This window comes from Aspergillus homomorphus (assembly GCF_003184865.1).
Source record: "Aspergillus homomorphus CBS 101889 unplaced genomic scaffold BO97scaffold_32, whole genome shotgun sequence".
Taxonomy (NCBI): Eukaryota; Fungi; Ascomycota; class Eurotiomycetes; order Eurotiales; family Aspergillaceae; genus Aspergillus; species Aspergillus homomorphus.
The window spans coordinates 286,078-312,381 of record NW_020291918.1 but is presented as its reverse complement, the minus strand read 5'-3'; the positions used below and the strand labels follow the sequence as shown (position 1 = coordinate 312,381).

General features: G+C 53.2%; 11 protein-coding genes across 11 annotated transcripts; 5 read left to right on the top strand and 6 right to left on the bottom strand.

Moving 5' to 3' along the window:
• Positions 1-673: 673 nt before the first annotated feature.
• Positions 674-4,700, bottom strand: BO97DRAFT_444989 (putative RNA polymerase II transcription elongation factor (Ctr9)). The gene is made up of 2 exons (XM_025698509.1): positions 3,563-4,700; positions 674-3,497 (listed from the first exon to the last, which is right to left on the bottom strand). Exons 1-2 carry the CDS (start codon positions 4,415-4,417, stop codon positions 687-689), a joined length of 3,666 nt encoding a protein of 1,221 aa, XP_025549264.1. The 5' UTR covers positions 4,418-4,700; the 3' UTR covers positions 674-686.
• A 384-nt stretch (positions 4,701-5,084) lies between these two features.
• BO97DRAFT_350366 (lysophospholipid acyltransferase family protein) lies at positions 5,085-6,369 on the bottom strand (the record flags this gene model as incomplete). The annotated part of the gene is made up of 2 exons (XM_025691951.1): positions 5,085-5,475; positions 5,546-6,369. 2 exons carry the CDS (start codon positions 6,367-6,369, stop codon positions 5,085-5,087), a joined length of 1,215 nt encoding a protein of 404 aa, XP_025549263.1.
• Positions 6,370-6,952: 583 nt separating this feature from the next.
• On the top strand, positions 6,953-8,869 carry BO97DRAFT_407213 (NADH kinase POS5). Its single transcript, XM_025695594.1, has 3 exons — positions 6,953-7,150; positions 7,213-7,575; positions 7,654-8,869. The coding sequence occupies exons 2-3, from the start codon at positions 7,421-7,423 to the stop codon at positions 8,723-8,725; spliced, it is 1,227 nt and encodes a 408-aa protein (XP_025549262.1). The 5' UTR covers positions 6,953-7,150; positions 7,213-7,420; the 3' UTR covers positions 8,726-8,869.
• A 1,254-nt stretch (positions 8,870-10,123) lies between these two features.
• Positions 10,124-10,642, top strand: BO97DRAFT_373436 (uncharacterized protein; the record flags this gene model as incomplete). The annotated part of the gene is made up of 1 exon (XM_025692907.1): positions 10,124-10,642. A coding segment is annotated over one exon (221 nt), but the record flags the coding sequence as incomplete, so codon positions are not given.
• A 296-nt stretch (positions 10,643-10,938) lies between these two features.
• On the top strand, positions 10,939-13,575 carry BO97DRAFT_350333 (serine/threonine protein kinase CLA4; the record flags this gene model as incomplete). The annotated part of the gene is made up of 3 exons (XM_025691949.1): positions 10,939-12,927; positions 12,983-13,082; positions 13,163-13,575. The coding sequence occupies 3 exons, from the start codon at positions 10,939-10,941 to the stop codon at positions 13,573-13,575; spliced, it is 2,502 nt and encodes an 833-aa protein (XP_025549260.1).
• A 774-nt stretch (positions 13,576-14,349) lies between these two features.
• Positions 14,350-17,044, bottom strand: BO97DRAFT_373434 (uncharacterized protein). The gene is made up of 2 exons (XM_025692906.1): positions 16,747-17,044; positions 14,350-16,671 (listed from the first exon to the last, which is right to left on the bottom strand). The coding sequence occupies exons 1-2, from the start codon at positions 16,882-16,884 to the stop codon at positions 14,791-14,793; spliced, it is 2,019 nt and encodes a 672-aa protein (XP_025549259.1). The 5' UTR covers positions 16,885-17,044; the 3' UTR covers positions 14,350-14,790.
• A 179-nt stretch (positions 17,045-17,223) lies between these two features.
• Positions 17,224-19,271, bottom strand: BO97DRAFT_416361 (glycine--tRNA ligase; the record flags this gene model as incomplete). The annotated part of the gene is made up of 2 exons (XM_025696434.1): positions 17,224-17,607; positions 17,685-19,271. The coding sequence occupies 2 exons, from the start codon at positions 19,269-19,271 to the stop codon at positions 17,224-17,226; spliced, it is 1,971 nt and encodes a 656-aa protein (XP_025549258.1).
• A 603-nt stretch (positions 19,272-19,874) lies between these two features.
• Positions 19,875-21,427, top strand: BO97DRAFT_407209 (rRNA-binding ribosome biosynthesis protein RPF1). The gene has a single exon (XM_025695593.1). The coding sequence runs from the start codon at positions 19,931-19,933 to the stop codon at positions 21,230-21,232; it is 1,302 nt and encodes a 433-aa protein (XP_025549257.1). The 5' UTR covers positions 19,875-19,930; the 3' UTR covers positions 21,233-21,427.
• A 149-nt stretch (positions 21,428-21,576) lies between these two features.
• On the bottom strand, positions 21,577-22,658 carry BO97DRAFT_436393 (uncharacterized protein; the record flags this gene model as incomplete). Its single annotated transcript, XM_025697784.1, has 3 exons — positions 21,577-21,956; positions 22,028-22,410; positions 22,492-22,658. 3 exons carry the CDS (start codon positions 22,656-22,658, stop codon positions 21,577-21,579), a joined length of 930 nt encoding a protein of 309 aa, XP_025549256.1.
• Positions 22,659-23,347: 689 nt separating this feature from the next.
• BO97DRAFT_407208 (aminoacyl-tRNA hydrolase) lies at positions 23,348-24,308 on the top strand. Its single transcript, XM_025695592.1, has one exon. The coding sequence runs from the start codon at positions 23,498-23,500 to the stop codon at positions 24,266-24,268; it is 771 nt and encodes a 256-aa protein (XP_025549255.1). The 5' UTR covers positions 23,348-23,497; the 3' UTR covers positions 24,269-24,308.
• Positions 24,307-26,057, bottom strand: BO97DRAFT_407207 (amphiphysin-like protein RVS161). The gene is made up of 6 exons (XM_025695591.1): positions 25,803-26,057; positions 25,682-25,732; positions 25,539-25,584; positions 25,398-25,471; positions 25,170-25,317; positions 24,307-25,105 (listed from the first exon to the last, which is right to left on the bottom strand). The coding sequence occupies exons 1-6, from the start codon at positions 25,813-25,815 to the stop codon at positions 24,652-24,654; spliced, it is 786 nt and encodes a 261-aa protein (XP_025549254.1). The 5' UTR covers positions 25,816-26,057; the 3' UTR covers positions 24,307-24,651.
• Between the last annotated feature and the right edge of the window lie 247 nt (positions 26,058-26,304).

Genomic DNA, 26,304 nt, shown 5'->3' with positions numbered 1-26,304 from the left:
CTGGATCTCTGGGGGCTAGACCAGACCCGGCACCAGTGCTTGCCATTTTTAGCAGTATCCACTGGCGAGGTTGGAGAAAAAAGATGAACAAGATGAAGATGAAGAAGCTAGTCTACAATTCCGCACGAGAGAGAGAGAGAGGAGTATATCAGAAATAGAAACTGAAATAGATAAAATTGGTCCTGAACAAAGGTAACCGCTCCTTCTGCCCAGTCTCTCTGTCCGCCAATCTGCGGTAGACCACTTGGGAATAGCTTCATTTAAAGAACAGGGCGGGCGGCACCAGCCACATCACGCCGGTGGTTTGTTTACAGGGTCCAGATATCAAATCAAATAGGGTCTATCCTCTACCAGGCTACAAGTTAATGGAGTTATGTCATCTGTATAGTATGTATACACTCGCTGCTTTGCCGATATGTGCTTCCCGATTATGTATAAACTAGAATCCACCAAGCCCATCCCAACAACGCCTTCTCCTGGTATGTCCGTCACAATGAGATGATGAAGAGGATCAACACGCAGGTATAAAGAAAGGTCAGGTCCAAAAAAAATGCAAATGCCCTAATACTACAATTGATTTATTCTTTCCACTGCCTCCACCGATTATCTTCCACCCCCCCCCCCCCCCCCCCACCTTAACCATTAATTCCAACCCAACCCAACCCAACCCAACGCGATAACAGACCTCACTCATCGTCCTGCATCGCGGTATCTTCTTCCCCATCGTCATTGAAGAGCCCGTCATCATCGTTATCATCGCCTTCATTATCGCCCCCAACAGCAGCATCTCCTTCCTCGCCCCTTGCGCTCGCGCCTTCCTCTGGCTCAGCCCCCGATCCTGCGCCCGTTTCAGCCACGGAAGCGGCGACCTCTGCATCATCGTCCTCATCCTCGTCGTCATCGTCATCAGCTACGCGCCTCGTGGCCTTGGCCCGCCGGCGCTGCACCACGTCTTCCTCCTTATCTTCATTGTCCGCCCCGGTGTCACGCATTGCTTGATCCTCGTCCGCTGGAGCTATCGCCTCGTCGTCCTCGTCATCCGAGTCCACTACCATTTCGCTGCTCTTGTATTTGCTCTGCACCTTGCCGCCAGCCCGGCGCTCTAGGCGCCGACGCTTCTTTGGCGCCGTCTCGCCCTCGCTTTCAGGCTCACTGCTCCTCGCTCGGCGGGGCGAGTCCCCACCATCGTTGATGAAGTCGTCGGTGCCCTTCTTCTTGCGCTTCGAGGTTGTGCGCTTCTTGCGCTTCACCTTGGCCCCAGTCTCAGATTCGGTGGTCAGCTCCGCCTCTTCGCGAGCACGTTCCTCCTCCGCGCGCTGCTCTGCCAGTCGCTGTGCCTCTTCAATCATGCGCTGACGTTCCTCGGCAATCCGCTGCTTACGCTCCCGCTCGGCCTCCTGCGCCTTGCGCACCTCCTCCTCTCGACGCCGGATCTCCGCTTCCCGCGCCTCACGCGCCTGCTGGAGCTTAGCCGCGTTCTTTTCCTCGTAGTCCTTCTGGCTCTGCAGGGCACGCTCGAGCTGCTTAATGATTGTGCGGCTCATGTTCGCACGCTGCTCCAAGGCACTAGCAGGGTAAGGCGGGTTCTTCGCTTGGGCAATCCGACCGAACGTTTCTACCGCAACGTGAAGTCCGTCCGCTGCATCCTGCACGTCCTGTACTGTTCTTTGCGTCTCCGGGAGACCGTATGTCAAGGAGGCGATCTGGTTCTGCACGAAGGCAATGTTGAATTCGAGGTGAACCTGGCCCGGCGCGACCGCATGAGCGCGCTGAGCGTAATCCAGGGCTGTCTTCATGGCCTGCAGGCTCAGTTCCTGTTTACCTCTCAGCAACCAGACACGGCCCAGGCAGGCCAGGATCTGTGCGTCGCGAGCGCGGTCGCGGGACAGAGCAGCTTCGTAATGCTCAATCGATCGTGTGAACTGCCGCAACTCTGCGTAGACGTGACCGAGATTCAGGTAGACACTAGCATCGCGCAATGTATCCCGGACCTTGGAGAAGATGTGCACCGCCGAGGCATGGTCCTTCTTGTCGTCCACAAGCGCAATCGCGATACCTTGGGCTGCGTATGCATTTCGTGGATCCAGCTGCAGGGCCTTGTCGAAAAATTCCACCGCACGTTCGTACATCTTTCGCCGCTTCTCTTTGTCCTGGTCGGTGTCCCGCCGCATGTCGCGCGCCGTCGACAGATGAATGTTGCCCATTCCAGTTAGTGAGTACCGGTCATGCTTATCGTAGTATTGCAGCGTATGTTTGTAGTGTCGCTGCTCGTGATCTTCCGCCAGATTGGCCGCACGTTTCTTCGATTTGCTCAGGTACCAGCCGAACAGAGCCCGTACTTCGAGGTTCGTCGCGTCGGCCTCGTACAGCTTGGCCATCTTCTTAGGACCCTCATCAGTCGGACTCTGGCGGAGAGCAATGTACGTCAATCGCGCGTTGGCTTCTGTGTAGTCAGCATGGCGCTCAAGTAGGCCTTCGTACACCTTCTTAGCCTCGTCTGGCATGTCAGCAGCCTCATAGGTTCTACCCAGATTGTAGCTAATAGTAGTCACTAGGGCGTCCGTGTCGAGCTCGCCCTCCTTCTCTTGGGATTTCATGCAAGCGTCCAGAGCCGATTGGAACATAGTCCGAGCCAGCTCAATCTTCTCCGCTTGATATAGAAAGCATCCCATATTGTTAAGTAGCTGTGGAGGTAATTGTTTGCGAAGGGCAGCTTTAACCTGCTCCGCATCATCCACTCCTTCGGGGCGTTCCTTTTCAGGTATCTCCGCAAGTTGCATTTCCTCCAATTGAGTGAGGCACTGCATGCTCTTCTCAGGGGCGGCCTGCTCGTACAGGCGGGACAGATACACCAGGACCGACTCATCGGGTTGAACCTTTTTGCTCTCGTCCTTCCAGAGAGCACGAACAGATTCCAGAAGCCCAATGGCTTTCTTCGCTTCCGGGGACTTGTCGTCTTTCCCACTGGCTCGAAACACTTCCTCTGCATAGAGGGCACCGAGCAGAATCATACTCTCCGGGTTCTTAGTCTGTTGAATGATCTTTTCCAACCGGAACTTGGCGCCGTCGAGGTCCTTGCTGTTAGAAACCTGCATCTGTATGTTACCTAATTTGGCAGGTAGATAACCTTGCTCGCCTCCGCGGGCCTGATCTGCTCGATTGTAATATTCTGCTGCGTGAACGAGATCGCCTTCGTAGTGTGCTTTGCGACCGAGTAGATACCAACCATCACTTGCGATCGGCATCACATCCGTTTGTTGAATCGCCTTGCGTGCCAGACTCTCGACGGTGCTGTAAGACTTACGCAAAAGGAAATAACTGCCAAAGAGGGCGCATGTCATCGGATACTCTTTGTCCAGTTTGAATGCTTTTTGCGTGTACTGTGTCATAGCCACCTTGTACAAAGAACCGAACGCTGGATCTGTGGTGGAGTGCCGGGAACTGTCGTATAGATAATAGACAGCAAGAAGAATGTTGGCGACTTTCGAATCAGGGTTCTATATATTGCATACGAGTTAGAACAGAAGTTCTTCTCCCCCACCCTACAGTAGAATCCACTCACCAATGCAAGTGCCCGCTCCCAAGCAGCTTTCGCCTGCTCTTTGAATCCTAACTGCCATAGACAACAGCCAATTCCAATGCGAGGGTCGGGGTCCCTCAGCCCGGGCATCTTCACCAATACCTTCTGGTACCCTTCTAATGCTTCTGCATACCGACCCAACATATACTGTGCACGTGCATGACCAAGAATCGCCATCACGTTGCGACCACCAAAAGCCTTCAACGACTCATCAAAGCACTTGAGTGCCTGACGTAGTGACTCAGCCCGTTCTGAGGTATCGATACCCCCCGTACGCGTCGGTCGGAGAGGGTGCATCGACGCGCGCAAGAGAGACAGAACACCTCGCGCCAAGAAAAGTGGGGGAAAAGCTGGATTGAGCCTTGAGGCCTCGTTCAACGTAGATGTAGCTTGTTGTAGGTAATAGTCCTTGGTCTTAGAATCTGTGTATATTTCGGAATCGTTCAGGACACGGGGCGCTTGTCGGCACTTGAGCATCAACAGCCAGCAGACCCAACCCAACAGTCCAAGTTTTTCCTTGATTGCCCCGTGGCCGACAGAGGCCAGCCCTTTATTGAGAATGTCGATCGCATGGTCGAGTTGGTTTTGTTTTGCGTACGCGAGCGCAATAGTCACCCAGAAATTTTTCGCGGCTTTTTCGTTCTCCAGGAGGGTGCACAGCTCGGTAGGATCATCAGGAAGGATTTCAAGACTGACTTCGACCTCACTGTCAAGAGTCGACGCAGGGATATCGATTGCGGAAGGTATGTCGGAGAAGCGAAGATTAGCTAGCGACTTCGCTGCCGGCAGAGCATCACCGTTGGTACCATTGGCGTGACCATTCGAGAGGGACGCCATGGCGAGATGAGATGCAATACCTCAATAAGTAGAGCGGAAAAGAAACCAGGGAATGTTGAAGGCGCTTGGATTATTAGAGACACAGCTCAGTTCATGTCATGTTCGAGTTTAAACCGATAACTTGAGCGGGCACGACGAAGGGATTCCTCTCACTGAACGGGCAAGCAAGAAGAGCGCTCTCAGATTGGCAGCAGTAAGGGAGTCGCTGGACGTGATTGTAGCTGTTCGCTCGAATTTTAGACGACTGGATGGATTGGTAAAGGTGAAGACTGGCGAACAGGCACATTGACCAGGATGGGATGGAATAGAGTTGGAGACGGACGGAAACTGAGGCCGGAAGAGTTGCACCGCCACGCAGTGTGGCTGGGGAGTCCACTCACCGTCACTCCCAGTATGTCTTGTATTTATGATGCGGTGATAGAGCGATTGTTTCGGTTTCACTTTACATTTTTTCCGAGCACACTAACGCTTGGGGACACATGAACATGAATTGACGGCTCGCAATTAATTATGCAGGGTCTAGTCCTAATAATGCACATCATCATCAAGTAAGTACAAGAATAGGAGAGAAGTCGTAGCTCTTAGTGCATCGCCTCATTTCATGATATTGCTCAAATTCCCAACCATTCTAAGAACTCCATTCACTGCGACGGGCCCTCACACGGGCTCAATATATTCCAAATAGCTTGGGCAGCTTGCACAGCAAGGCGGTGCCCACCAAAACCATGAATATCCGGCCCAATTCAGCCCAGTGACCCAGTCGAACCTGGGTTTCAGCATATCCATTCGCCGCCGCGTACGCCTGCTCTGGCGACCCAGAACCAACGACGATAGAGCCTCCCAAGTCGGTCGGGAATCGACCTGTTTCGAAGCACTCATCCAAAAGCTGGTCTTTCTCGGCCCAGCGAACTCGGAGCCAGGCATCAAAATCGTGTTGATCATCGAGCGGAATGTCTGCCACTGCAAAGCGTCTCCAATACATATTGACAGAGGTCGGCGGTCGACCTTGTAGGTAAGTTGAGCGGAGTGTGAAGTACTTGTCTGGTAGGCTGCCCTTTCTGTAAGAATGAATAGAGCCGGTTAGAGCTTCATGAGAAAACAGGTAGAGACATGCCGAGTTCCACTTACGGAGGCCCTTCGTAGGCCACAGTGCAGTCATAAACCCACTCCACGGTCCCTCGCAGTTGCTGCAAGCAAAAGAGAAGACCAGTCGATCGGGGAATGATTTCATGTTTCAAAGATGGAATCCCTTGTTTAGCCGCATATTCCGCACTCCGCCGCTTGGTGTTGACTGAAAGATTCGTTCCCTCGGGGAAGATCAGCAGCCACATAGGATCGTACTGTGGGGAACTCGACAGGGACCCTGAGTGCTGCGTCTTCAATTTCTCCAGCCGGTGTTGGAGCCGCGGCTTGTCCGAGAGCCACTTCCGAGCCATGAAGATGAAGCCGTAGAAGGTCATACCTTGGCCGATGATGGGAATATATTTGAGGGATTCTTTTAGGATGATGAAAATGCGGCCGTGCATCTGGTTTGTGTATGCGACCCACCACAGATAGATCCAGTCTGTATAGACCTGGTGATTTGCGATCATCACCAGTCGCTCCGGGAAATCTGTCTTTAGCCGTCCATCCTCCGCCAGGTGAATCTGATCCCGCACACTCTTGTCTCCGCTGACGCGCACAACTGTTGGACAGCCCCACTGCGTGAGAGCTGTAATTACCAGCCCGAATGATTGCTTAGTGTATGCCATATATGCATAGTAGTGATCTTTGCTGATTAGATAGAGCGGAGAGCCGATGACCTGGGTCGCTAAAATAGCGACGCAACAGCAGTTGAACCATGTTGCGAGCAAGAGAGAGCGAAACACTTGCATGGCGAGGCCATGCTTCAGGCGTGGTTCCGCACCAGTATAAGTGTGATGCTTATCACTTGTGGAAGCTGCCACGTTCATATGCTTCCGCCGACGAAGGTCGGACTCCATGATGGCACAAGATCGGCGCGACAGCCAAGGGACCTTGCCGGCACAGTGTAGCACTTTTCCGGTCGGGGAAGCCTGAGATTCAGAAAAAAAAATCAGACCAACTTCGCCCATGTCATGGTCACGCGAGCAGGATTGTACAATAAATGCGAGTGAGAAAAGCGGTGTCGACCCAAACTCACCAGGAGAACACAGAGGGCCCGCTCAAGCCTAAAAATGAGTCCAGGAAAGGACAAAGCTCGGGGAAACCTCCAAGCTCCGATAATACCACAAGCCGGATCGAGAAAATAAGGTACAGATTAGACAGATCTGGGTCAAACCATGCCCAAACCAGGAAGAAGGAGGTTTGGTTCCTCGTCTTTGAGTTGTATGGGAAACCGGCAATCCTATTTATACGGGAGCCTCTCACTGCGCGGCAGTTCCGTCAATCACCGGATGGGGAAAGCTGGAAGATGACTTAACCTAAACTGTATTAGTTCACTTAAACAACTAGACGGTGTCAATACGTCAGTCCCGCTGAGTTCCTGGTCAGTAGTGAGATGAGTCCCTCCGACTGCGGGCGGTCAACCAGGCCGAGTCCGGGGACTCTGCGATGCTTTTTCTGTCCGGATGCTACTCACTATTTTTTTTCTCTTGGGAAGATACTACTGGGTTTACAGCGAAAGAGCGTGTTACCTTTGAAGACTTATTTGTCTCACGGTATAATTTGTCTTCCGCAGATGCTGCCGCGGAGCAATGAATCGGTCTATCTAGAGTGAGCGCTCTTGTCTCTTTCGGCTTCAATAATGATACTGACTTCAAACTCTCTTGCGGAAGGATGCTCTTGGTCTTTTTGAGGCATACCCTCCTCTGATATGCAATTTGCAGTCCTGCGAGTCCGGTCCTTTCGGACCGGGTATCCCGGCCGGTTGTCATTGATGCGAAGCTTCTCCTCGTCCTCGCGGCTATACGAGATCAGGGACATTGCGATACTCCCTCAGCGAGCCATACCGGGCTATCAAGGTGTGCGTTATTGCAATGCGGCATGCATGAGCAATCGCTGACTTGGAGTGCTCCTCAACTAGAATCGCAAGTGGGCGATCTACTGTCCCTTCAATGGCCAGCGCCGCCGCGCAACATCCTTGTCGTGAAGAAGGACTGTGTTCCAGCAGTGACTGAAGCTCTTGTGGAATTCGCTAAGTATGACACCTGTATTATGGCTCCTTACCATGCCACTAGCAGGACTACCGACCCGTACTGACTTCCATGGTGTTGTAGTCATGCCACGTCTACCTACCCTTCGATATCAATTATCCTTGAACCTAAAGTAGCTGAGGAAGTCCATGCATCACTGCACGACCCCGTCTATACTGCCTCTCTGGACCGCCTCCGACCAGCACTACATAAAAAGGTGGATCTGACCGTTACCCTGGGAGGAGATGGGACTATCTTACATGCTTCATCGCTATTCGCGACGTGCTACAATGTACCCCCAATGCTCTCCTTCAGCATGGGCACGCTTGGATTTCTCAGTGAATGGAAGTTTCCCGAGTATAAGCGAGCGTTCCGTGAAGTCTACATGTCTGGAGCAGGCGTAGGAGATCGCGCAACAGTGTTAGGTGATGTGCGACCGACGGCCGACGATGAATCACTGGATCAAGACGTGGGCCCGACGGGCTGGTCATCGGTACGGGGGAAGTCCATGGGTCTGACGCGGGGGGCTCGAATACTTATGCGCAACCGACTGAAGGTGGGACTTTTCACGGCCGATGGACAGCCGATACGGCAAGAAGCATCTTCGAACCCTCTGCCGGGCATTTGGGACCGTCGGGGGCTTTATGTTATGAATGAGGTGCTGCTGCACCGCGGTAAAGAGCCGCATCTGGCGGTAGTCGATGTCTACGTCGGTGGTCGCTTTCTGACGGAGGCGGTGGCCGATGGGATTATCATATCGACGCCCACAGGAAGCACAGCATACAGCCTGAGCAGTGGCGGCAGTATCGTACACCCTCTCGTCCCTGCCGTGCTCTTGACACCAATCTGTGCTCGAAGCTTGAGCTTCCGGCCGTTGGTGCTACCGTCGAGTACTCCAATCACACTACGTCTGAGCGAGAAGAATCGCGGACGTGAGCTGGAGGTCAGCATCGATGGGGTGAACATGAGTCAAGGGATGACGGCTGGGATGGAGGCGCGAGTGTGGAATGAGGAGATGCGGCACGGTAAAAATGAATGGCAAGGGGGGGTGCCATGTGTAATGCGGAGGATCACTGGTGGAGAGGCACATGACGGTTGGGTGGGTGGACTTAATGGATTATTGAAGTTCAATCATCCATTCGGTGAGGATCGCTGATGGCTCTGTTCGACTATGCTGTTTGGGACAGGCACAGGCAGGGCATGAATTTCCATGAATAGGCTATATAATTCCAGGCTTTCCAGAACATAGCCCTAGCCTAAACTCGGGTTTCCTATTCTATACAAGATATACCAATCAAGCAAGTCTCAAGTCAACATAGTCGGCGTTTAGTAATGATTGGAAGCACGGCAGGTTCCGGTGGAGGGCCATCGATTGTACTCATGCCAGAAAACAGCAATGAACCGGTGGGTGAGTCACCCTGGCGAGCCACAATTGACTCTTGGTTGGCCCTCTTTCACCCTGTTCTTATTTACTCGGCAAAAGAAAGCTATATCTATGGGTAGACTATGGAGTACCGTTCAGTCTGACTATGGTTATGCCTCACCTCATTGTCGAGATCTTGGTCAATGATGTAATGAAATCTTCTCCCGAGGTCGGCAGGCAATTTAGCAGCATCAATTTCTCTCACCTGGCTCTCGGCTAACTCAGAGCCTTGAACAATTTTTGGAAGGTGCATAGTTGAGGTTAGGTTGGTTGTGTTTCCCTGCAAGCGTTGCAACATCGGTCTCGAATCAAGTCCAGTAGGAGTCTGATGGTGAGATTGTGCCTGAATTGTTCATCCTCCATGACCCATTCACATGTGTACCAGATAGTTCTTTCATTCTGGACCTGACCTTCACGGATCTCCCTCCAATCAAAACGAGAAATACAAACAGGGTCTGATGTGATATCAACCGATAGAGCAAGCGCAGCAGCGGGCAGTCATGCATTCTTGCTTCTCTCTCTTCCTCTCCCTTCTCTCTTCGCGCGCACGCCCTAACTAGAAGGCTCCATTCGGTTCGCCACTTCCAATGGAGGATCTCTTTGCCGATATCACTGGCCTAAGTCGACTCCCTAGCTCCCTGAATGGGCTCGGCGTTTGATTTGTTGTTATTCTTGTGATGGGCGCATGTCAAGTCGGTCTGAATTAGGTTTGAAAAGTGAAACCTCCCAAGACATCCGGGGGAGAGAATCAAGATTATTCATTTGAATCGATATTGTCTTGCATGCATGCAGGCTGGCCTATTTGTCTGTCCCTTTGGATGGGTAGACAAATATATGGTAGTTGCCTTGGTGCTGGAATTGCGATTTAGGGCGAACAGAGAGACTGAATCTGCGGAAAGGTTTAAGCAGGATAAAGAGGGATTATGTATGTACAATTGACAATATTGAGAATTATTGTCTAATACTAGCTGAAACACAGAATCAGTGGAGGAGGAGCGGGAAAAGAGTTCCCCCCTTTGAGAACAGAGAAGGAGAGGTAAAATAGAAGCCGCCCGATGGTAGTGAAACGGCGATAATCACGACTAATCAATCCCCCTCCCATCGTCCATCATCCATCCATCCATCCATCCCCTTTACTCTCTCAGCTTTCTCCCTTTTCCTTCCTCTACGTCTTTCCTCTTGTTCTTCCTTTCTCTCCTCGCCCTCTTTCTTCTTCTTCTTCTTCTTCTTGTCTTTTGTGTCTGTGGGCTCTTTCCATAATTTTCGCGTCGTGTTATAATTATTTGTGCCCATTACATTGCAAGCTGCATCCCTTCTACATCGTGTCCACGGCCAGTCCTCACCCCGTTTAGACTTCGGGGGAGCGACCTCGAGACGTGCTGTGTGTCCTTCACGCTCGCTGAGGCTTTTCAAGAACAGGTAATTCGACAGACTGCCTTTGCGATTAGGGTATTTGCTATACCCTTCCCTCGTTCTCTCTTTTCCTCCAACCGATCTTCTTCCCCCGCCCCCAAGTCTTCATCGTAATCACTCTTTCGGACATACATATTCACCCCACGATGTGCTGTACCGGCGGGCGTTGATGCTATGCGCATGCAATTTAATATCTTCTTTCCCTCGCCTCTCGGCCGCTCCGAGTTCCCCTGCATGTGATATACTCAATGGGTTGAATTTATGCGAGTTTACTGACAATTCTGCAGGGAATCGCATCGCAGCCCCGTCTGGCTTATTCGGACTTGCCCCCCTCCCCTGCGCGGTCCCGTGAGGCCCAGCAACCCCTGACGCCTCTCTCCCCCCTCCGCCAAACTCGGGCGCTCTCTTATGAAAAGTAAGCAGGTCCCCCTTCCCCTCCCTAACTCTTCTGTCATTTTAGCCCTCAACTCCGTTTCAATCCTAGACCACCGGTGCGTACTATCCTTCAAGGGCGCTGTTGACGCGGCCGCAGAATGTACTCCCCCGACCAGTTCATGAACCCGGGACCTGCCCCCCGCCCTCCCGCCGAACGGCCAAAGCTCAACTTGCCCACCAACCCGACCGTAGCCACCTCATTCAGCCAAATGAGTCTCAACTCCCCCAGCACTCCCGGTCCCGCCAATTTATCCTTATTTCCAAACACTAGCACACCCACTCTCACGCGTACCAAGACTGAACAATCCGGCCAAGGAGGCGTTGCCGTGATCAAAGAAGGCTATGTTCGTTGCAAGGAGGACAAGTTTCTGGCAACATGGAACCAGCGGTATCTGATCCTGCGCGAGTTTCGTCTCGATTTCTTGAAGAATGAGACAGGCAAGGTGGTTCTATCCATCCCGCTAGCCGCGGTCACTGGAGTCTCGCGCTCGGAGGATACACGCATGGCCTTCGAGATTCTGCGGCTCGCCAATCCCAAAGATGCGAATTCAAAGGCGGCCTTAATCACCCGCGATGTGCCCACTAAGAGCATTACCTGCGAAGTCAAAAGCGACGACGAGATTTACGATTGGATTGACAAGATATATGAACGCTGTCCCGGGATGGGTGGTGTGAGCAACCCAACCAACTTCAGTCATCGTGTTCATGTCGGCTTCGATCCGCGCACAGGCGCTTTCGTGGGACTGCCTCCGGAGTGGGAAAAGCTATTGACTGCGTCTGCCATCACCAAGGAAGATTATAAGAACAACCCCCAGGCTGTCATCGAGGTTCTCGAGTTCTACTCCGACATTAAGATGCGCGAGCAGAATCCGCAGTATTACGCCGGCTTGGCCTCTCCCCCGACTCAGCAGGCTAAACCATATAGCAACACCTCCGTGGGCAATTCCATCGCGCCGCCTCGCCCACCACCGCCCGCTCCCGCGCAACGGTTGGATACCAGCCAGTCGTACTCCAACCGTTCGCCAGCCTCGTCGCCCGCGCAATCTGATCGCGCTGCGGAGCAGCAGCAGCAGCAGCAATTGGAGCGGATGAACGAGCTTGCGGACCAGGAGCGGCGGCGCGTAGAGGAAGAGGCTCGTCGGGCGCGTCAGCGAGAAGAGGAGCAGAGTAGATACGAGCAGGATGCTTATAATGCCTCCTTGCCCAAGACTCGCGTACCCCTGGCGAAGCAGGAATTGGGAGGGTATGGATCATCGGATGATCGTTACAAGCCCAGCCGCCCCGCCCCGCAAGCTCCAGGCTCTTCTCGTCCCGACCAGGCGCGCCAATTGACTGCTCAGCGCCCAGCACCCTCCGCGCCTACGGCCGGGCAGCGACCCGGGGATTATGCCAATGGCCGGACCGAGCAGGCTTCGCCTAGCTCAAGATACCCGCCCCAGACCCAAGCTACGCGAGCCCCCAACAACGGCACCAAGACGCAGCAGGCTCAAGGGCCGCCCCCCAGCAAGCTTCCAGCGCCGGTGCAGCCGGTGAAGCCATTGAATATTGCGAACAAACAGGCTATTGGCAAAACCAACGTGCCAGATGGAGTTCGTCAAGCTGAAGCGGCTTTGACGAAGAAGGCAGAACCCCGGCAGAGGGAGGTACGCATGTCGGCTATGAGTGAAAACGAGGTCATGGATCGCTTGCGATCCGTTGTTTCGAAGGATAATCCCAATGAGTCCTACAGTAAGCAGCGGAAAATTGGACAAGGTGCCTCTGGCTCTGTGTATGTGGCTCGGGTCAAGGAGCACGCTACGTCTCCAGTTGCACGTGAGCTGTACCGTCAATATGGCCCGCGAACCCAAGTAGCCATCAAGCAGATGGATCTGCGCAGCCAGCCACGCAAGGAGCTCATTGTCAACGAGATCATTGTCATGAAGGACAGCCAACATTCCAACATTGTCAACTTCCTTGATTCGTTCTTGCAAGAGCAGAGCAACGAGCTGTGGGTAGTTATGGAATTCATGGAGGGAGGTGCTTTGACGGATGTAATCGATAACAACCAGGTGATCCAGGAAGATCAAATCGCCACCATCTGTTTGGAGGTACGCTGCAATTACCGCCGCCCCTTGCAATGGACACTAACTCATGTTCTCCTAGACCTGTAAAGGGTTGGCTCATCTACACAGCCAGAACATTATTCATCGTGACATCAAGAGTGACAACGTGCTCTTGGACCGAGCCGGCCATGTCAAGATCAGTGAGTGGCGACCAAAATCCAGGCGCATGTCGGATTGATTTTTCGTTTCCCGCTAACTGACCCCATTTCTCCCGCAACAGCCGACTTCGGATTCTGCGCCAAGCTCACAGAGTCGAAGAGCAAGCGGGCTACCATGGTTGGTACCCCGTATTGGATGGCCCCTGAAGTTGTTAAACAGAAAGAATACGGACCTAAGGTCGACTGTTGGTCATTGGGCATCATGGCCATCGAGATGATTGAGTCCGAGCCTCCGTACCTGAATGAGGAGCCCCTCAAAGCGTTGTATCTCATCGCCACCAACGGCACTCCCCGTCTGAAGAAGCCCGAAAAGCTCAGCAAAGAACTTAAATCCTTCCTCAGCGTTTGCCTCTGCGTGGACGTCCGTAGCCGTGCTACGGCGGATGAGCTGTTGGCACACGAGTTCCTCAAGATGGGATGCAGTCTGGCTAGCCTCGCAGAACTGCTTCGCTGGAAGAAGAACAGCGGACAGTAAGCGACAATGAGAGAGGTCCCCGCGCTGGTCGTAATTGGCACGGTGCTCACTCTCGGTACCGCTTCGATGATTTAAACCAAATCTTGTTTCCCCGCACATATCGGTCACATCTACGCACCCCCGGTTGATTTTGCTACACCCCTTGACGAGCTGCATCGCAATCCAATATATTCTCGTGATATCCAAACATTACATCGCTTCGTCTTGTGCGCGGACTTGGCATGGATACTTCGGCGTTTTTGACATTGGTGCCCATTCTTTACGGCCCCTTCGATGGCCCTTGGCCCTTGCTGCCTTCTTCTCCATTCTACAATTGTGCATAATTTTCATTATTCGGCCCGCCCAACTTTCCCGCTGCGCGGTGCTGATTGGGAACAACCTCTGCTGATTGTCCCTGCTCAAGTCTGTTCAAACATTGGAACAGCATGATGCGTGGATAGCCTAAGTGGTTTCGTTTGCTTTAGCGAATAAGGCCGACTGTGCCGAACAGGGGTGGACTTCTAAAACAAAAAGTGAACAGTCGGCGCGGAAAAAAAAAGGGAGGGTGGATGATAGACAGCCCAGGAGATGTTGTTTTTCACTTCTATTGTCCTTAAATTGACTTTCCCACATGTTTACGTCAGTCAACGAATCCATGACAGGATAGCTTGGTCAACCCCGCTGGCATGCTCGAGGTAGAGCCGTCGAAATCATGAGGAACAAAGGTTGATGCAATAGAGCGGGTATGTAGTCGCCTAGCACGCGACTCCCAGAACAGGGGACGGACATAGATCCCAACAAAATAATTAATTCCATATCCTCGGCTTGTTTCAGTATTGTAATGCGAGATTGCAAAGATATATCATAGCAAAACAGGCTCCCTAACGTGCAATCGTAAATACAGCACAGGATGATAGGCAAGTAGATATGTAAGAAAGAAGACCACAATCAATCGCAATCGATGGTTTGGCTCTGAAGTAAAAATGTTCAGGCGACCTGCTTCCACTGCGGCAACAACCAAGCGAGTGCATGAAGGTATAAACCACCCGACCCTCCATCATCATTCCGTCATATCCTATCCGTCAACACGAGGCAGACGGACGTCGGTCTCAGTATCGCACTCACCTTGCCCTTAACCCTTGGCGTATATCTCCTAAGCACACGGGGATTATGTGAGATGGCGGGAGACTAGAAACAACCGCGAAGAACAGGTGCAGAAGAGAGTAACCAAAAAGGTCAGGACCGATCTCCAGCCGGCCTGGTAGGGCACAACTCGCCGAAAAACACGCCGCTCTGAGCCGCGTCATCGTCCGCCGCGAACCTGGACTCTAAGTCGGACTCAGAAATGGAACCGTAGCATGCTTGTGTGAGCTCATGGATCCACCAGGCGCGGTCAGCCTCTCCGACGTCTCGCCAACGGCGATAGAATGATACGGAATCCGCTGGAGCAGAGTTGACGAGCAGTAGGTTTGTGTCTGGGTCCCAGGAGATGAAGGACGGCTGCTCACCTGATCTGAGGAGAGGGATGGGGCAGGGAGATGGGGATGCGTATGAGTCAGAGACTTGGTGGGCCGGGGCTTTGGCTGCCACATTCGGTTCCGGGGATGAAGTAGACAGCTCCGGGGGAGGGAGAGGAGATGGCGCAAGGGGAGAAGAGGGAGAGTAATACGGCCGAGCCACAGCCTCCCGGATATGCGGGGGTAGCCAATCCGTAGCGCCGAGATAAGGAGGCATGGCCCCCCGGATCTCGGTAAAGGCTTGCAGGACGAAGCAGACGATGAAGATGGAGAGAAGGGCGGCAAAGCCGCTAGAGAAATTGGTCCATATCTCAGATTCACCGGGCATGGACAAGACGTAGCGAGGATGGCGGCTTGTGGGAGGGCAGGGCAAGAGTGGAAGAGTGTGGACAACAACCGTGTTGCCCATACTAACCGAGGCCAGCTTGATGTACTGCGGAGGAGTCTCGGCTGAGACAGGATGCGTAGGCGGGTAGAAGGGAGCGAAGCAGAGCTTGGTCATGGAGAAAGGGTGTACGTCGAGGAGGGTCGTATAGCGACGTAGAGCGCCATAGCCGCCTCGGCTGCTGAGCGGATCGAACTCGAGCGTCAGAAGTTCAATTGACTGGTCGCTTCCCGTGACTGCGATAATGGCCTGCTGCTGCTGATTCATCGAGTCGTCGCTCCCAGAGCCCAGAAGGCAGATATCTAGGCCCAGACCAATCTTGATAGTCCTACGGAGCTTTTTGCGGCGGATGATGGCTGCTTTCCCAGTAACCTTCTGCTCCTGTGTCTTTCCCGTCGGAGTTGTAGCGAGTGCATTCCGAAGATCTATAATCATGAGCTCACAACCTTTACGGTCAGGAGCATTCTGCAGGAGCAAGAGACTGGTCGGCGAAAGGAAGCGCAACGCCCGGAACTTGGATCTAGTCCGAGATCGCTTCTCCGGGGCCGGTGTTGTATAAACGCACTGCACGTCCGGTGAAGCATTGGAGCGGGTTTGGGCAGTAATCTGGCCTACAAAAAGATCCATGCCGTTGGTGTAAGCAAAACGAAATGTACCATCTTCATCGTTCAGGTCGATGATATCGATATCCTCCGCTTCCTCATCGCTGCCTAGGCGGATTCGACCGATAACGTCCGATTGCCCAGGTGTTGCTGTCACGCTAAAGAAGACTATCTCGCCGATTGCCGCCAGGCCAGTGGCGATGGCACCCACTCGAGGGGACCGCGCACTAGCTCTCCATGGGGAGAGGCGCAGAAGCCGTTGGTAGGTGTCGGAGGGTTTTGAGCCTTTGACGGTGCGGAAGAGCGAAGCGCGGGACAGAGGTGTTGTTTTTCCGGGAGTCGCCGCGTCAGATGATTTGTCCTCCGACGGCCCATCTACCTCATCGGGCCCGGAGATAGCTTTGCGCGGTGGATAATCGATGCGAAAGGACCGTAAATGTTGATTGTTATCGCGCTTCTGTTCTTCAACGGAACTGTTGATGCCAGCCAAGGCGATGATCGAGCTCTCATTCGGCCGTGCAGCTGCCAGGGAAGTCACTGAATCTTCATTGCGTGACAATTCAATATCAACGACTGGCGAGAGTGTTTGGCGCTTGGAGGAATCGAGAAGGACCTGTTGGGCGAGAGGGGCGTTCGTTAGCATGACGAGCCACAGGAAAGAGCCGAGGGGGCGACAAGGCAGACTTGCGATTTTGTTTCCCACTCCACTGCGACCCTCGCCTCCTCCACCGGCAACGAGCAGAACTCCGGAATTGCGCGGGTCGAAATCAGCGGCGAAGAGAGGGCAGGAAAGGGTCAACTTGGCGGAGGGGATGGAGGGCGCCATGCTTGGCGAGGGAAGACGTTAGACAGCCCGCAAAGAATGAGGACAGAGAGAGGAGGATGATGATCAGATAGAGTAAAAGTGACCAGAGGAGTATCTGAGGAGGAAGGGAAGAGGAGGAACGAGAGAATAAATTTCAAATGAGCGATGAAGTGGATGAAAATGCAAGGGCTACGGATTGAAGAGTAACAGACGCCAACTGGTCATGACGTTGTTCCCGGCCGCGGATGGCTTTCTCTTGGCGCTACAATCTACTACGCCCATTTGAATGTAGATGGAGAACTGATATGACATGGACTTTTTTTTTAATCTAAGAAGACGGAAATGCTGAGTCTATGTTGTCTACTCAACCTCCTGGCCAGTGAACTCCGGTAGACGCTTGCGGATGTCCTCCCACGTCTCCTCGCCATCCACCAGAGCCTTAAGGGCCTGCAAGATCTCTGTCTCGCTGGCACGAACCTGCTTCGTTGAGTCACGGTCACGGAGAGTGAAGGTGTTGTCCTTGACCGACTGGAAGTCGACAGTGATACCGAAGGGAGTACCTAACTCGTCGTTGCGTGCATAGCGCTTACCGATACTGGCGGAAGAGTCATCCACCCGGTTGGAGATACCCATCCGGCGCAGAGACATCATCAAGCGCTGGCTCAGGGGCGTGAAGGAGGCGTGTGTCGACAGAGGGACGATCAGTACCTTGGTCGGAGCAATTGCAGGAGGGAAGGACAAGACCTACATGCCAAATTCGCAATTAGTCAAAGCATCCGGCAAGTACAGCAATTAGGAAGACAAAGAGGAAATAAACTTACACCACGAGCTTCATCACCTTCACGAGACCAGTAGACATGCTCCATCATGCTGTACAAGATCCGCCCGATGCCGAAAGACGGCTCGATCACGTTAGGGGTATACTCGCGCACGTTCTCCACCCGCGTACGTTTCTCGATCTTGATCAACTCACTGTCCAGCTCGACTGAGCCGGCGCCGACACCCTCAACAGGCACCTCGATCTTACCCTTCTGCGCGAGATCCAGAGAAAGCTTCTCCCGAAAGTCCTGAGTCAGGGCCTCAATGGCGGCCTCAACCACCTTGCCATCCTTCTTAAAGCGGGGCCCAAACTTCTTCTTGTCCAAGTCAATCTGCCACTCCTCGATCTTCAAGGGCTCGGCGCGAGGTTCGCGCACAACCAGGGGTGCCCCAGTCTTGTTCTTGTGCACCGTCAGATCATAAGCGCTGCGGTCGGCACAGCCGACACACTCAATCCACCCGTAGCTGGTTTGCAGTTCAGCATCCCAGCAGTCAGCTGCGTAGTGAGCCATTTCGTTGGCCATGTGCTGGCGGAAACGAAGCTTGCTGGGGTCGACACCCAACTTGAGCAAGAAAAGCTGAATGCGAGCCAAGAAGTAACCCAGGGTTTCGTTATCCACGAGTCCAGACTCGACCGCCTTGCCAATGGTCATCTTCTCAGTCTCGGTACGTCCGGACAGTTGCACGTCACGGTTGAGTAGAGACAACTCAACATCCTTGACCTCAGCGAAGCGTGAGTGCTTCTTGCCGCCCTCAGGGTCAACGAAGTGTTCAATTTCCGCCATCAAGAACTCGCGCACACGCAGAAGACCAGCGCGGGGGGAAATTTCGTTACGGAAAGACTTGCCGATCGAGGCAGAGGCGAAGGGCATGGACTGCTGGTTGAAGTCCAACAGCTTGTGGAAGTTGAGAAACTGACCCTGGGCGGTTTCGGGACGCAGGAAACCAGGCATGTTGCTGCTAGGGCCAATGGAGGTCTGGAACATCAGGTTGAAGGCCACCGGAGGAAGAAGGTTGCCATCGGTGGTCGGGTTGCGGATATCGTACTTGGTGATAATCTTCTCGAGAGCAGGGCCGTCAAAGTTGTCGATTTGAGCCAGGACCTCCTCGTACTCCTTGACGACGGCATCGTCAAGCTTCACAGCCTTGGTCTGCTTGGACTTGCGCTTCTTCTTGGCTTCCTTCTCCTCGTCCACCTCGACCTTCTGGCCACGAGCCTCCTTGTCGCCCTTCAGACGGCTCTCAAGCACTTCCTCGACCAAATGGTCAGCCCGGAAAATCTCGCCAGTCTTGGGATCCTTGCACATCCAGTCAGCGAACTTCTCGACGTGACCACTGGTCTTGAGGATGTCGTGCGGGGTCAGCATCGTGCAGTCGACTTCTAGCATATCCTCCTCCAGCACGAAATGCTTGCGCCAGAGATCGACAATGTTGTTCAGAACGGCACAGCCAGGTGGGCCATAGTCGTAAAGACCGGAGACACCGCCGTAGATCTCGAAAGAGGGGGTGTAGAAGAGACGGCGGCGCAGCATAGAATCCAAGACACTCCGGTCAACGACCTGACCGGTCTTGGTATTGATCGTAGCCATTTCTTTTTTAATCGTCCGACTGCTGCTGAAGTGAGCGACAAATTTCTTGAGAGCGATGGGGGTATTGGAGAAAAATCGGGAGGAGGGGGCGACAATCGCGGGGGTCGAGGAGAGAAGAGGGGCAGTGGAAGGAAGTGAAGAAAGAAGAAAGAGTGGGCGGCGGCAGCGGGGAAGAAAAGAAGACGACGGCGGCGGCGGCGGCCGAAACAGGAGAGGAGGAGAGACGAGACGAAGAGGGAGCGAAGAAGAAAGACGAGAGAAATGCTGCGAGTGAGTCATCCACCACGTCAGACCAGCAATGAAGTCGCTGGTTGAAATGGAGGGATGATACTTGACACAGCCTTGAAACAATTGAGTAGATACGATACGTAGATAGAGAAATGAATCGGATCGTCGATTGCTCGCTGGCTGCAAAGGAATCAAAACCCGTGACTTCCACGCAAATTGCCCGATCGGGTATGGTCGGTTATTAAATAAGTAGTACTTTTAGTACCGTGTACGGAGTGCTCACCGCCGGAAAGTGTTGTTCCGACCCCGAGACCATTCCCCCGGCTTCTATTCTTTTTTTTTTTTTTTCCTGCATGGATAGGTTCTCACACCCAGGCTAGGTTGATCTTCACACGAATCGACTCAGAGAAGCTGCCGATAGACTCGCCGACATGGGTTCCAGAAAAGGTCTTTCCAGGCCTCCACCCGACGCCAGCATGGAGCTCAAACCACGCAATAAACTACGTCGTCAGATGATCCATATCAAGAGAAAGCGCGCCAAGGATTCCGCTCGCCGCACCGAACGGTATGCATTTAAGAAGGAAGAGGCTAAGAACCCCCGCTTGAGGGAAGAACGGTTGAAGCGCAACATTCCGCTTACCATTGATCGGAAGCGGGTGTGGGACGAGGCTGACAGTGACGTTGAGGATGGGTTGGGACTGAGCGTTGATGTGGAGCGCATCAAGAGGCGCAAGCAAGAAGAAGAGGATGAGTTGAACCGACCTTTGGAAGATGCGGAGCAGTCGGAGGACGAGGACGGCGAAGAGGAGGAGGAGGAGGATGACGTCGACAGTATGCTGGCCAGCAGTGATGAGGAGGACAACGGAGAGGACGATGAAGAAGATGAGAAGGAGGACGACTCTCGAGGACGGCGCAAATCGGCTCTTCCTTCGGCTACCGAGCGTGCGACCAGCCCGTCGCAATCGACCAAGAGCACCAACCTCAGTCTTGTTCCCGATGCGCTGGCCGCCAAATTCCCCTCGTTGTTCAACCTCGAAAACGCCTCTCCCAAGATCCTCATCACCACCTCTCTTAATTCGACCCTTCACCACGAGGCTGAGTTGCTCACCGATCTCTTCCCAAACTCGCACTACGTCCGCCGCACTCGTCACCGATTCGCTCACCAGTTCTCCATCCGCGAGATTGCCAAATTCGCCTCCAATCGAAACTACACCGCATTAGTCATCCTGCGTGAAGACCAGAAAAAGCCTACCGGCCTGGACATTGTTCACCTCCCGACTGGCCCCATGTTTCACTTCTCCATGACCAACTGGGTTGAGGGCAAACGCATTCCTGGACACGGCAGAGCCACCGAGCATTGGCCCGAGCTCATTCTCAACAACTTCCGCACTCCCCTGGGTCTCTTGACAGCCCATCTGTTCCGTACTCTGTTCCCCGCCCAGCCGGAAATACAAGGCCGGCAAGTCGTCACCGTTCTCAATAGTCGCGATTATCTTTTCTTTCGCCGTCACCGCTATGTCTTCCGGGATAAGCGAGAGACCGAAAAAGCTGTGGTTGGCGCGGATGGTAAAGAGATGAAGGGTGCCGAGGGCATCCGGGCTGGTATGCAGGAGCTGGGACCCCGCTTCACACTCAAGCTGCGCCGTATCGATAAGGGTATCCAACGGGCTAGCGGTCAAGAGTGGGAATGGAAGGGTGGCATGGAGAAAACCCGCACCAAGTTCCAGTTGTGATGCATTTGCTTTCATTGCTTATCTTGAAGATATCCAGCCTTGTTTGATTGCATTGGGGGTCGGATGGGCGTTCTCTTGGTTGCCTCAAAAGCATCGGTTTTGGCTTGGTTTTGTGTTCGTTCTTTGTAAAGATATCACTCTACATCTATCTCATCGTGCATAGAAGAATTATTGCTGTGGGAAAGCGGGCCAGCCTCTTTCCCCTTTCTCTCCCCTCACCCCCTAAAACCATCTCATACGGTTTCTCCGCGTCGACTCGCGTTTTCGAGAAAGGAATCGCACTAGTGGATCCGGTGATTGGCATTTTGAGGTGGCTTGTTGCGATCTACTGATACACCCGTCAGCTACGGTGCTACAGGCTTCCGTCCCGATACGATCTTCACATGCGCCGTCACCCGATGCTCCATGGTTAAGAGTTCCGAGCGCAACTGGTCGCAGAGATGGAGCACATCCCCTATCATCCAGCCGTAGGTTGCAGTGAGAGGCCGCAGACAGAATGCCTCCAATCCCTCGAGGAGACTGACCAGGCCCATCTTGCCCAGCGTGCGAATTGGCGCCGCATCCTTCGGCCGTAGACCGATGGGAATCAGGTATTCATGAATATGAATATCGACAAAGCCCGCCGCACGAAACAACGAAGCGCGAAGATGGCTCAAGTCGCGAGGGGTACCTGCAGCGTCGGCGGCAGCACGAAGGGTCGAACGATAGAGTCGAAAGTATGAGTCTGACGGCAACGAGGCCATTGAGTCAAGTTCGGTCTCGGCGGCGGGGTCAAAATCGGCTACTTCGAGGTACCGTCGAAAGGGTCACGATAAGCCCATTCGTCACGGGCATCGTCAAGCTGGAAGTACAGATTGGGAAGGTCGACATGGCCAAGACTCTGATCAAACACGCCAATATCAGAGGCGACAATGGTGGCATTTGGGTATGTGCGGCCCATCTCAATGGCCCAATCGCTGGGCCCTGTACCGATGTCAAGAACGTGCGGCATCTGAGATGCGAGCGGAACGGTGGTTAGCTGGCCGTCCAGCAGGGTAAGATAAATTTGATGAACAATGGTCAGCCGGGCCTGTTCTGGCTCATCGTTAGGCATGAAGTAGGTGTCATTGCAATATCGACGCTCATTTTCGATAATAAATCCGATCTGTTCTGTTTCAAGGCCGGAACTGCTGGATGTTCTGTCTCACCGCGAGCACGCCCATTTCACCCCCTTCGTCAGTCTCAGTCTCCGGTCGGAGTCGAAGGATTGTCTAACTCACAGGATAGAAACCTCCCTTCCAGAGTCTGAACTGGGATCGGGGGTTATAATCCCAGTATGACGTGTATTTGTCCATGGCTGGTGGCTGTCATCCAGCACATCATTGTTCCCGACTACAAGTTGGTGAACTTGAGAGCTGAGCGACTGACGGTCTCTCTCCGCTGCCATGCCATGACGAGATTGATTTCTTCGGGTATGGAAGGGTAAGCGAGACGGGCAATGACGATGGTCAGTTACTGGGTTTCATCTATGGTCACGGTCCTAGATTCAAGCTAAGGCCGATCACAATCTACCATTTAGAGTGGGTAAAGCAAAGATGCGGCGACTAAGAGCATTTTCTCGAATGGATGCTAGTCAAATGTACAGCACTGGAGTCAAGGAAGTGGGAGGCAGTGCCAAGCGACCCTGGAAGATTGAAAGTGGAAGAGGGAGAGGAATCGAGGTCGGAGTTCTTGAAGTACTCTCCCTCTCCCTACTGCCTGCCGTATTACTGACATGGATCTGCCCGGCAGGGTGGAGATTGAGGGGAACAAGTAACGAATCTCACTGCATCAAGCACGACAGAACAGACCGGGACAGACCCTCATTGATAAATTCGTGTACAGCCAATACAGATCATATTCATCAGTTTTCTTTCACATGCTGGAAGGAGGTCTTGAAGAGCGCTGTTGGCGCTTGTATACTACTGTCTACTGTATATACATACATACATACATACATACATACATACATCCATCTATCCCAGTTTCCTCCCTCGGCATTCTCCAAATCCGACCACCGAACCCTTGCCTCCCAAAGAAAAACAAAAAAAGGAAAGAATCGACGATGTCTCTCCGACACTCTAGCAACAACAACAACAAAAAAACAACAACAGAAGCAGCAGCAGCAGCAACAGCAGCAGCAATAACAATAATAATAGCAACATTAATAACAATAACAAACTTTTCCACGAGAGAATTGGATCACTTGAAGCCGACCGGTGAACACCCTCTTAACCCGCACAATCAATGACTATAACTCCCACCTCGACCGCCGCTGCCGCTTGTGCAGCCCCCATAATAAAGCTTCCCCATCGCTTTCTCTTCATCGCTTCCATCGGGAATAGCAAGCCCATCCACTACCGCCAGACCCGCCATAGCGCTGGTCATCTCCTCCTCGATGCTCTTCGCCCGCTCCTTCGCGCGCGCGTCCCTTACTCCGGCCCCCAGGCGCGGCCCGTCTTCTACGAGACCTATGAGTCCCCTGCCATGATGAACGTATCCGGCGGCAAAGTCATTCCGGCCCTGGGCAAGTGGATGGATCAATGCCGCAAGTCGAATCTACTCGCTGAGCGTGGTGACCTCAGTTACTCCTCCTTCCAGCCCACCGGGCATGAAGCGCCTGAATGGGAACGTCGGGGCACCGATATTCGCAACCTGCGCGATTTCAAACCGACTTTGGTCATTCTACATGACGAGCTGGAGGCGCCGCTTGGCAAGGTCAAAGTCCGACGCGGCGGTCCGGATGAGGCCAGTCTGCGGGGCCATAACGGCCTCCAGGATATCTTCAACGTCTTGCGCCGGAAGAAATACTACCCCGCTAAGTCGGCAAAGAGTTTGAGGGTGATGCGTGTGGGTGTCGGGATAGGTCGTCCTAAGGAGAGAACGTCCGACGCTGTCTCCAGCTATGTCCTTGGCAAGATGAACCAGACGGAGTTGAATGCCATTGCCGCCGCGGCAGGGCCTGTCATGGATCTCCTGGCCGATGAATTCTATCGGTCAGACGATGAGCTCATGTGAGCCGTGGGCCATGGGTAGAAAGAATATGTACAGAGCAGCCGCGAAGATAATATTTATTCATGCTGAGGCCATGATCCCAGCTGTGTGTTTTACAGATACCCTTGAGATGCAATTCATTCCCCAAGAACAGGAACACGAACCCCAAGTCTAATTAAATCATACACAAATGGCCCCACTTATAGCTTAGGAGCAGGAAGAGAGAGAACTATTCCCTCCCTTCCAAACACCCATGCTTGATGAACGAGCAAGTCAAAGTATTAGAGGCGGCCATCAATCGAAGATGACAGCCTACAGGGTAGTAGTTGTGACAGCGCAAATCGGCGAAAGAAAGCAAATAATGGAAACGCTCCCGTTGAAAAAGAACAAGACCAGTGTTCAGACCCTCACACAGTGCCCGCTATGCTCAGATCTCGGATTTCTTGCAACACTTCTTCCACCCGGTTATCCAGATCGCCCCGAGCATACTGATCCCGAGTCTCGGCATCTAGATACTGCTGTACTTGAGCCATGCGTGAGTACGCCTCGGCACAGAAGCGCAGCTGAATCTTGACTAGAGCTTCAAAGCTCGGGTCCAAATATGGCACTCGGAGGTCGATCAGTTGCGGCAGTTCCGTGAAAAGCTGCTCATTCAATTGCTCATATGCCTGCTTGGCGATCTCCATCTCGCGCTCAGTCCGGGGCAATTTCGTCGCGTCCTTGTCGGGCTTTTCGACCAGCTTCTTCACCTTGGCCCGCATCGAATCGTAGTCCAAGAGCTTGTGGTTGCGCTTCTTGATGCACTCGTTAATATCCGGAAAGTAGGCGCAGAATCGCGAGATCGGCTCCAGCACGGTTGACCTGGCACAGCCCGTTTAGTTAAGGCTGTCAAACATCAAGGACAATTCGAAATGGGATAAAATACCGATATGGTCCATCCAACGCTTTGATTGTCTCAGCATCCAAATCTTCCACCGCCTGCTTGTAACTCCGACTGACGCCGTCGCGTGTACCCGCATCGCCGTAAAACGCATCAATCGTCTCGGCAATTCGCATTTGAGACGCGGTCATCGCTAATCAACCGTCTGTGCATTAGCAATCTGGCCCCTCCGCAACTCCCTAGGTTTCGAAAGCGCCCCCGGAGAAAACGCACCTCGCAGCGAATCCAAGTACCCTTTTGCTTCTTTTTGTAGCCGGTTGGCAGCAGCCTCCATGGTCCGATACCGCCTAACCTCGAACCCATCAGTCACCCGGAACAAGTACAGACCACTAGTTCTTTCCACGAAAGTCTCACCGTTCCTCAATCTCGTAATCGCGATCGTTCGTCCGTTCCACATGGCCTATTGCGCAATAAGCGATTCGAGTCAGCGTTCTGTTGGTGGTCGTTCGTGGCGGCGGTGAATGACAATCTTGTTGCGGGGTACGTAGGCAACATACCAGTCTTCATCATCACCTGCGTCGTTGCGCGGTTGACATTTTTCTTGAATCCTAGAGAACACGAGAGAGTTAGCGGAACAGTCCGACAAGTACAGCAAGAAGCAGGGGCGAAGTTGCGCACCTGCCCAAGACATGATGACGATGGCCACTCAGTCGGGCTAAGTTGACTAGGCAGTAAAGTCTTCGAGAAAGAGCGGTTGATTAAAGGGGGGGAAGAGTCGATCAGACAACCTGCCGCAAGAGATAGCCACTCAAGCAAGGACCTAAGCAGTATTTACCAAACAAACTCGCGAGTCGTTGTTGTCGTAGTCGAGGGGAACTGTTCCGAAAGCAAATGGAGATGCCCGATGCGGGACAGGGCGATGATGAAGGCTGGATGTGGTCGGAACTTCGGAGATGTTCCATCACTGTGGCGGTGAACTTCCTCTAACAATGTGGCGGTGCGCACGGCCTTGCTCTAGATAACGATACAACTTGGTAAACTTACCCGGAGTCCGCGGACGAATGGTAATCTTTCTTGTAGATGGTAACGTATGGTATCTGGCATCCCTACTACGTCATGTATTGCCGGTATCGGGAAATGTTGCAGCCTGCCTCAGGTTGTCTAAGACCTTGTCCATGAT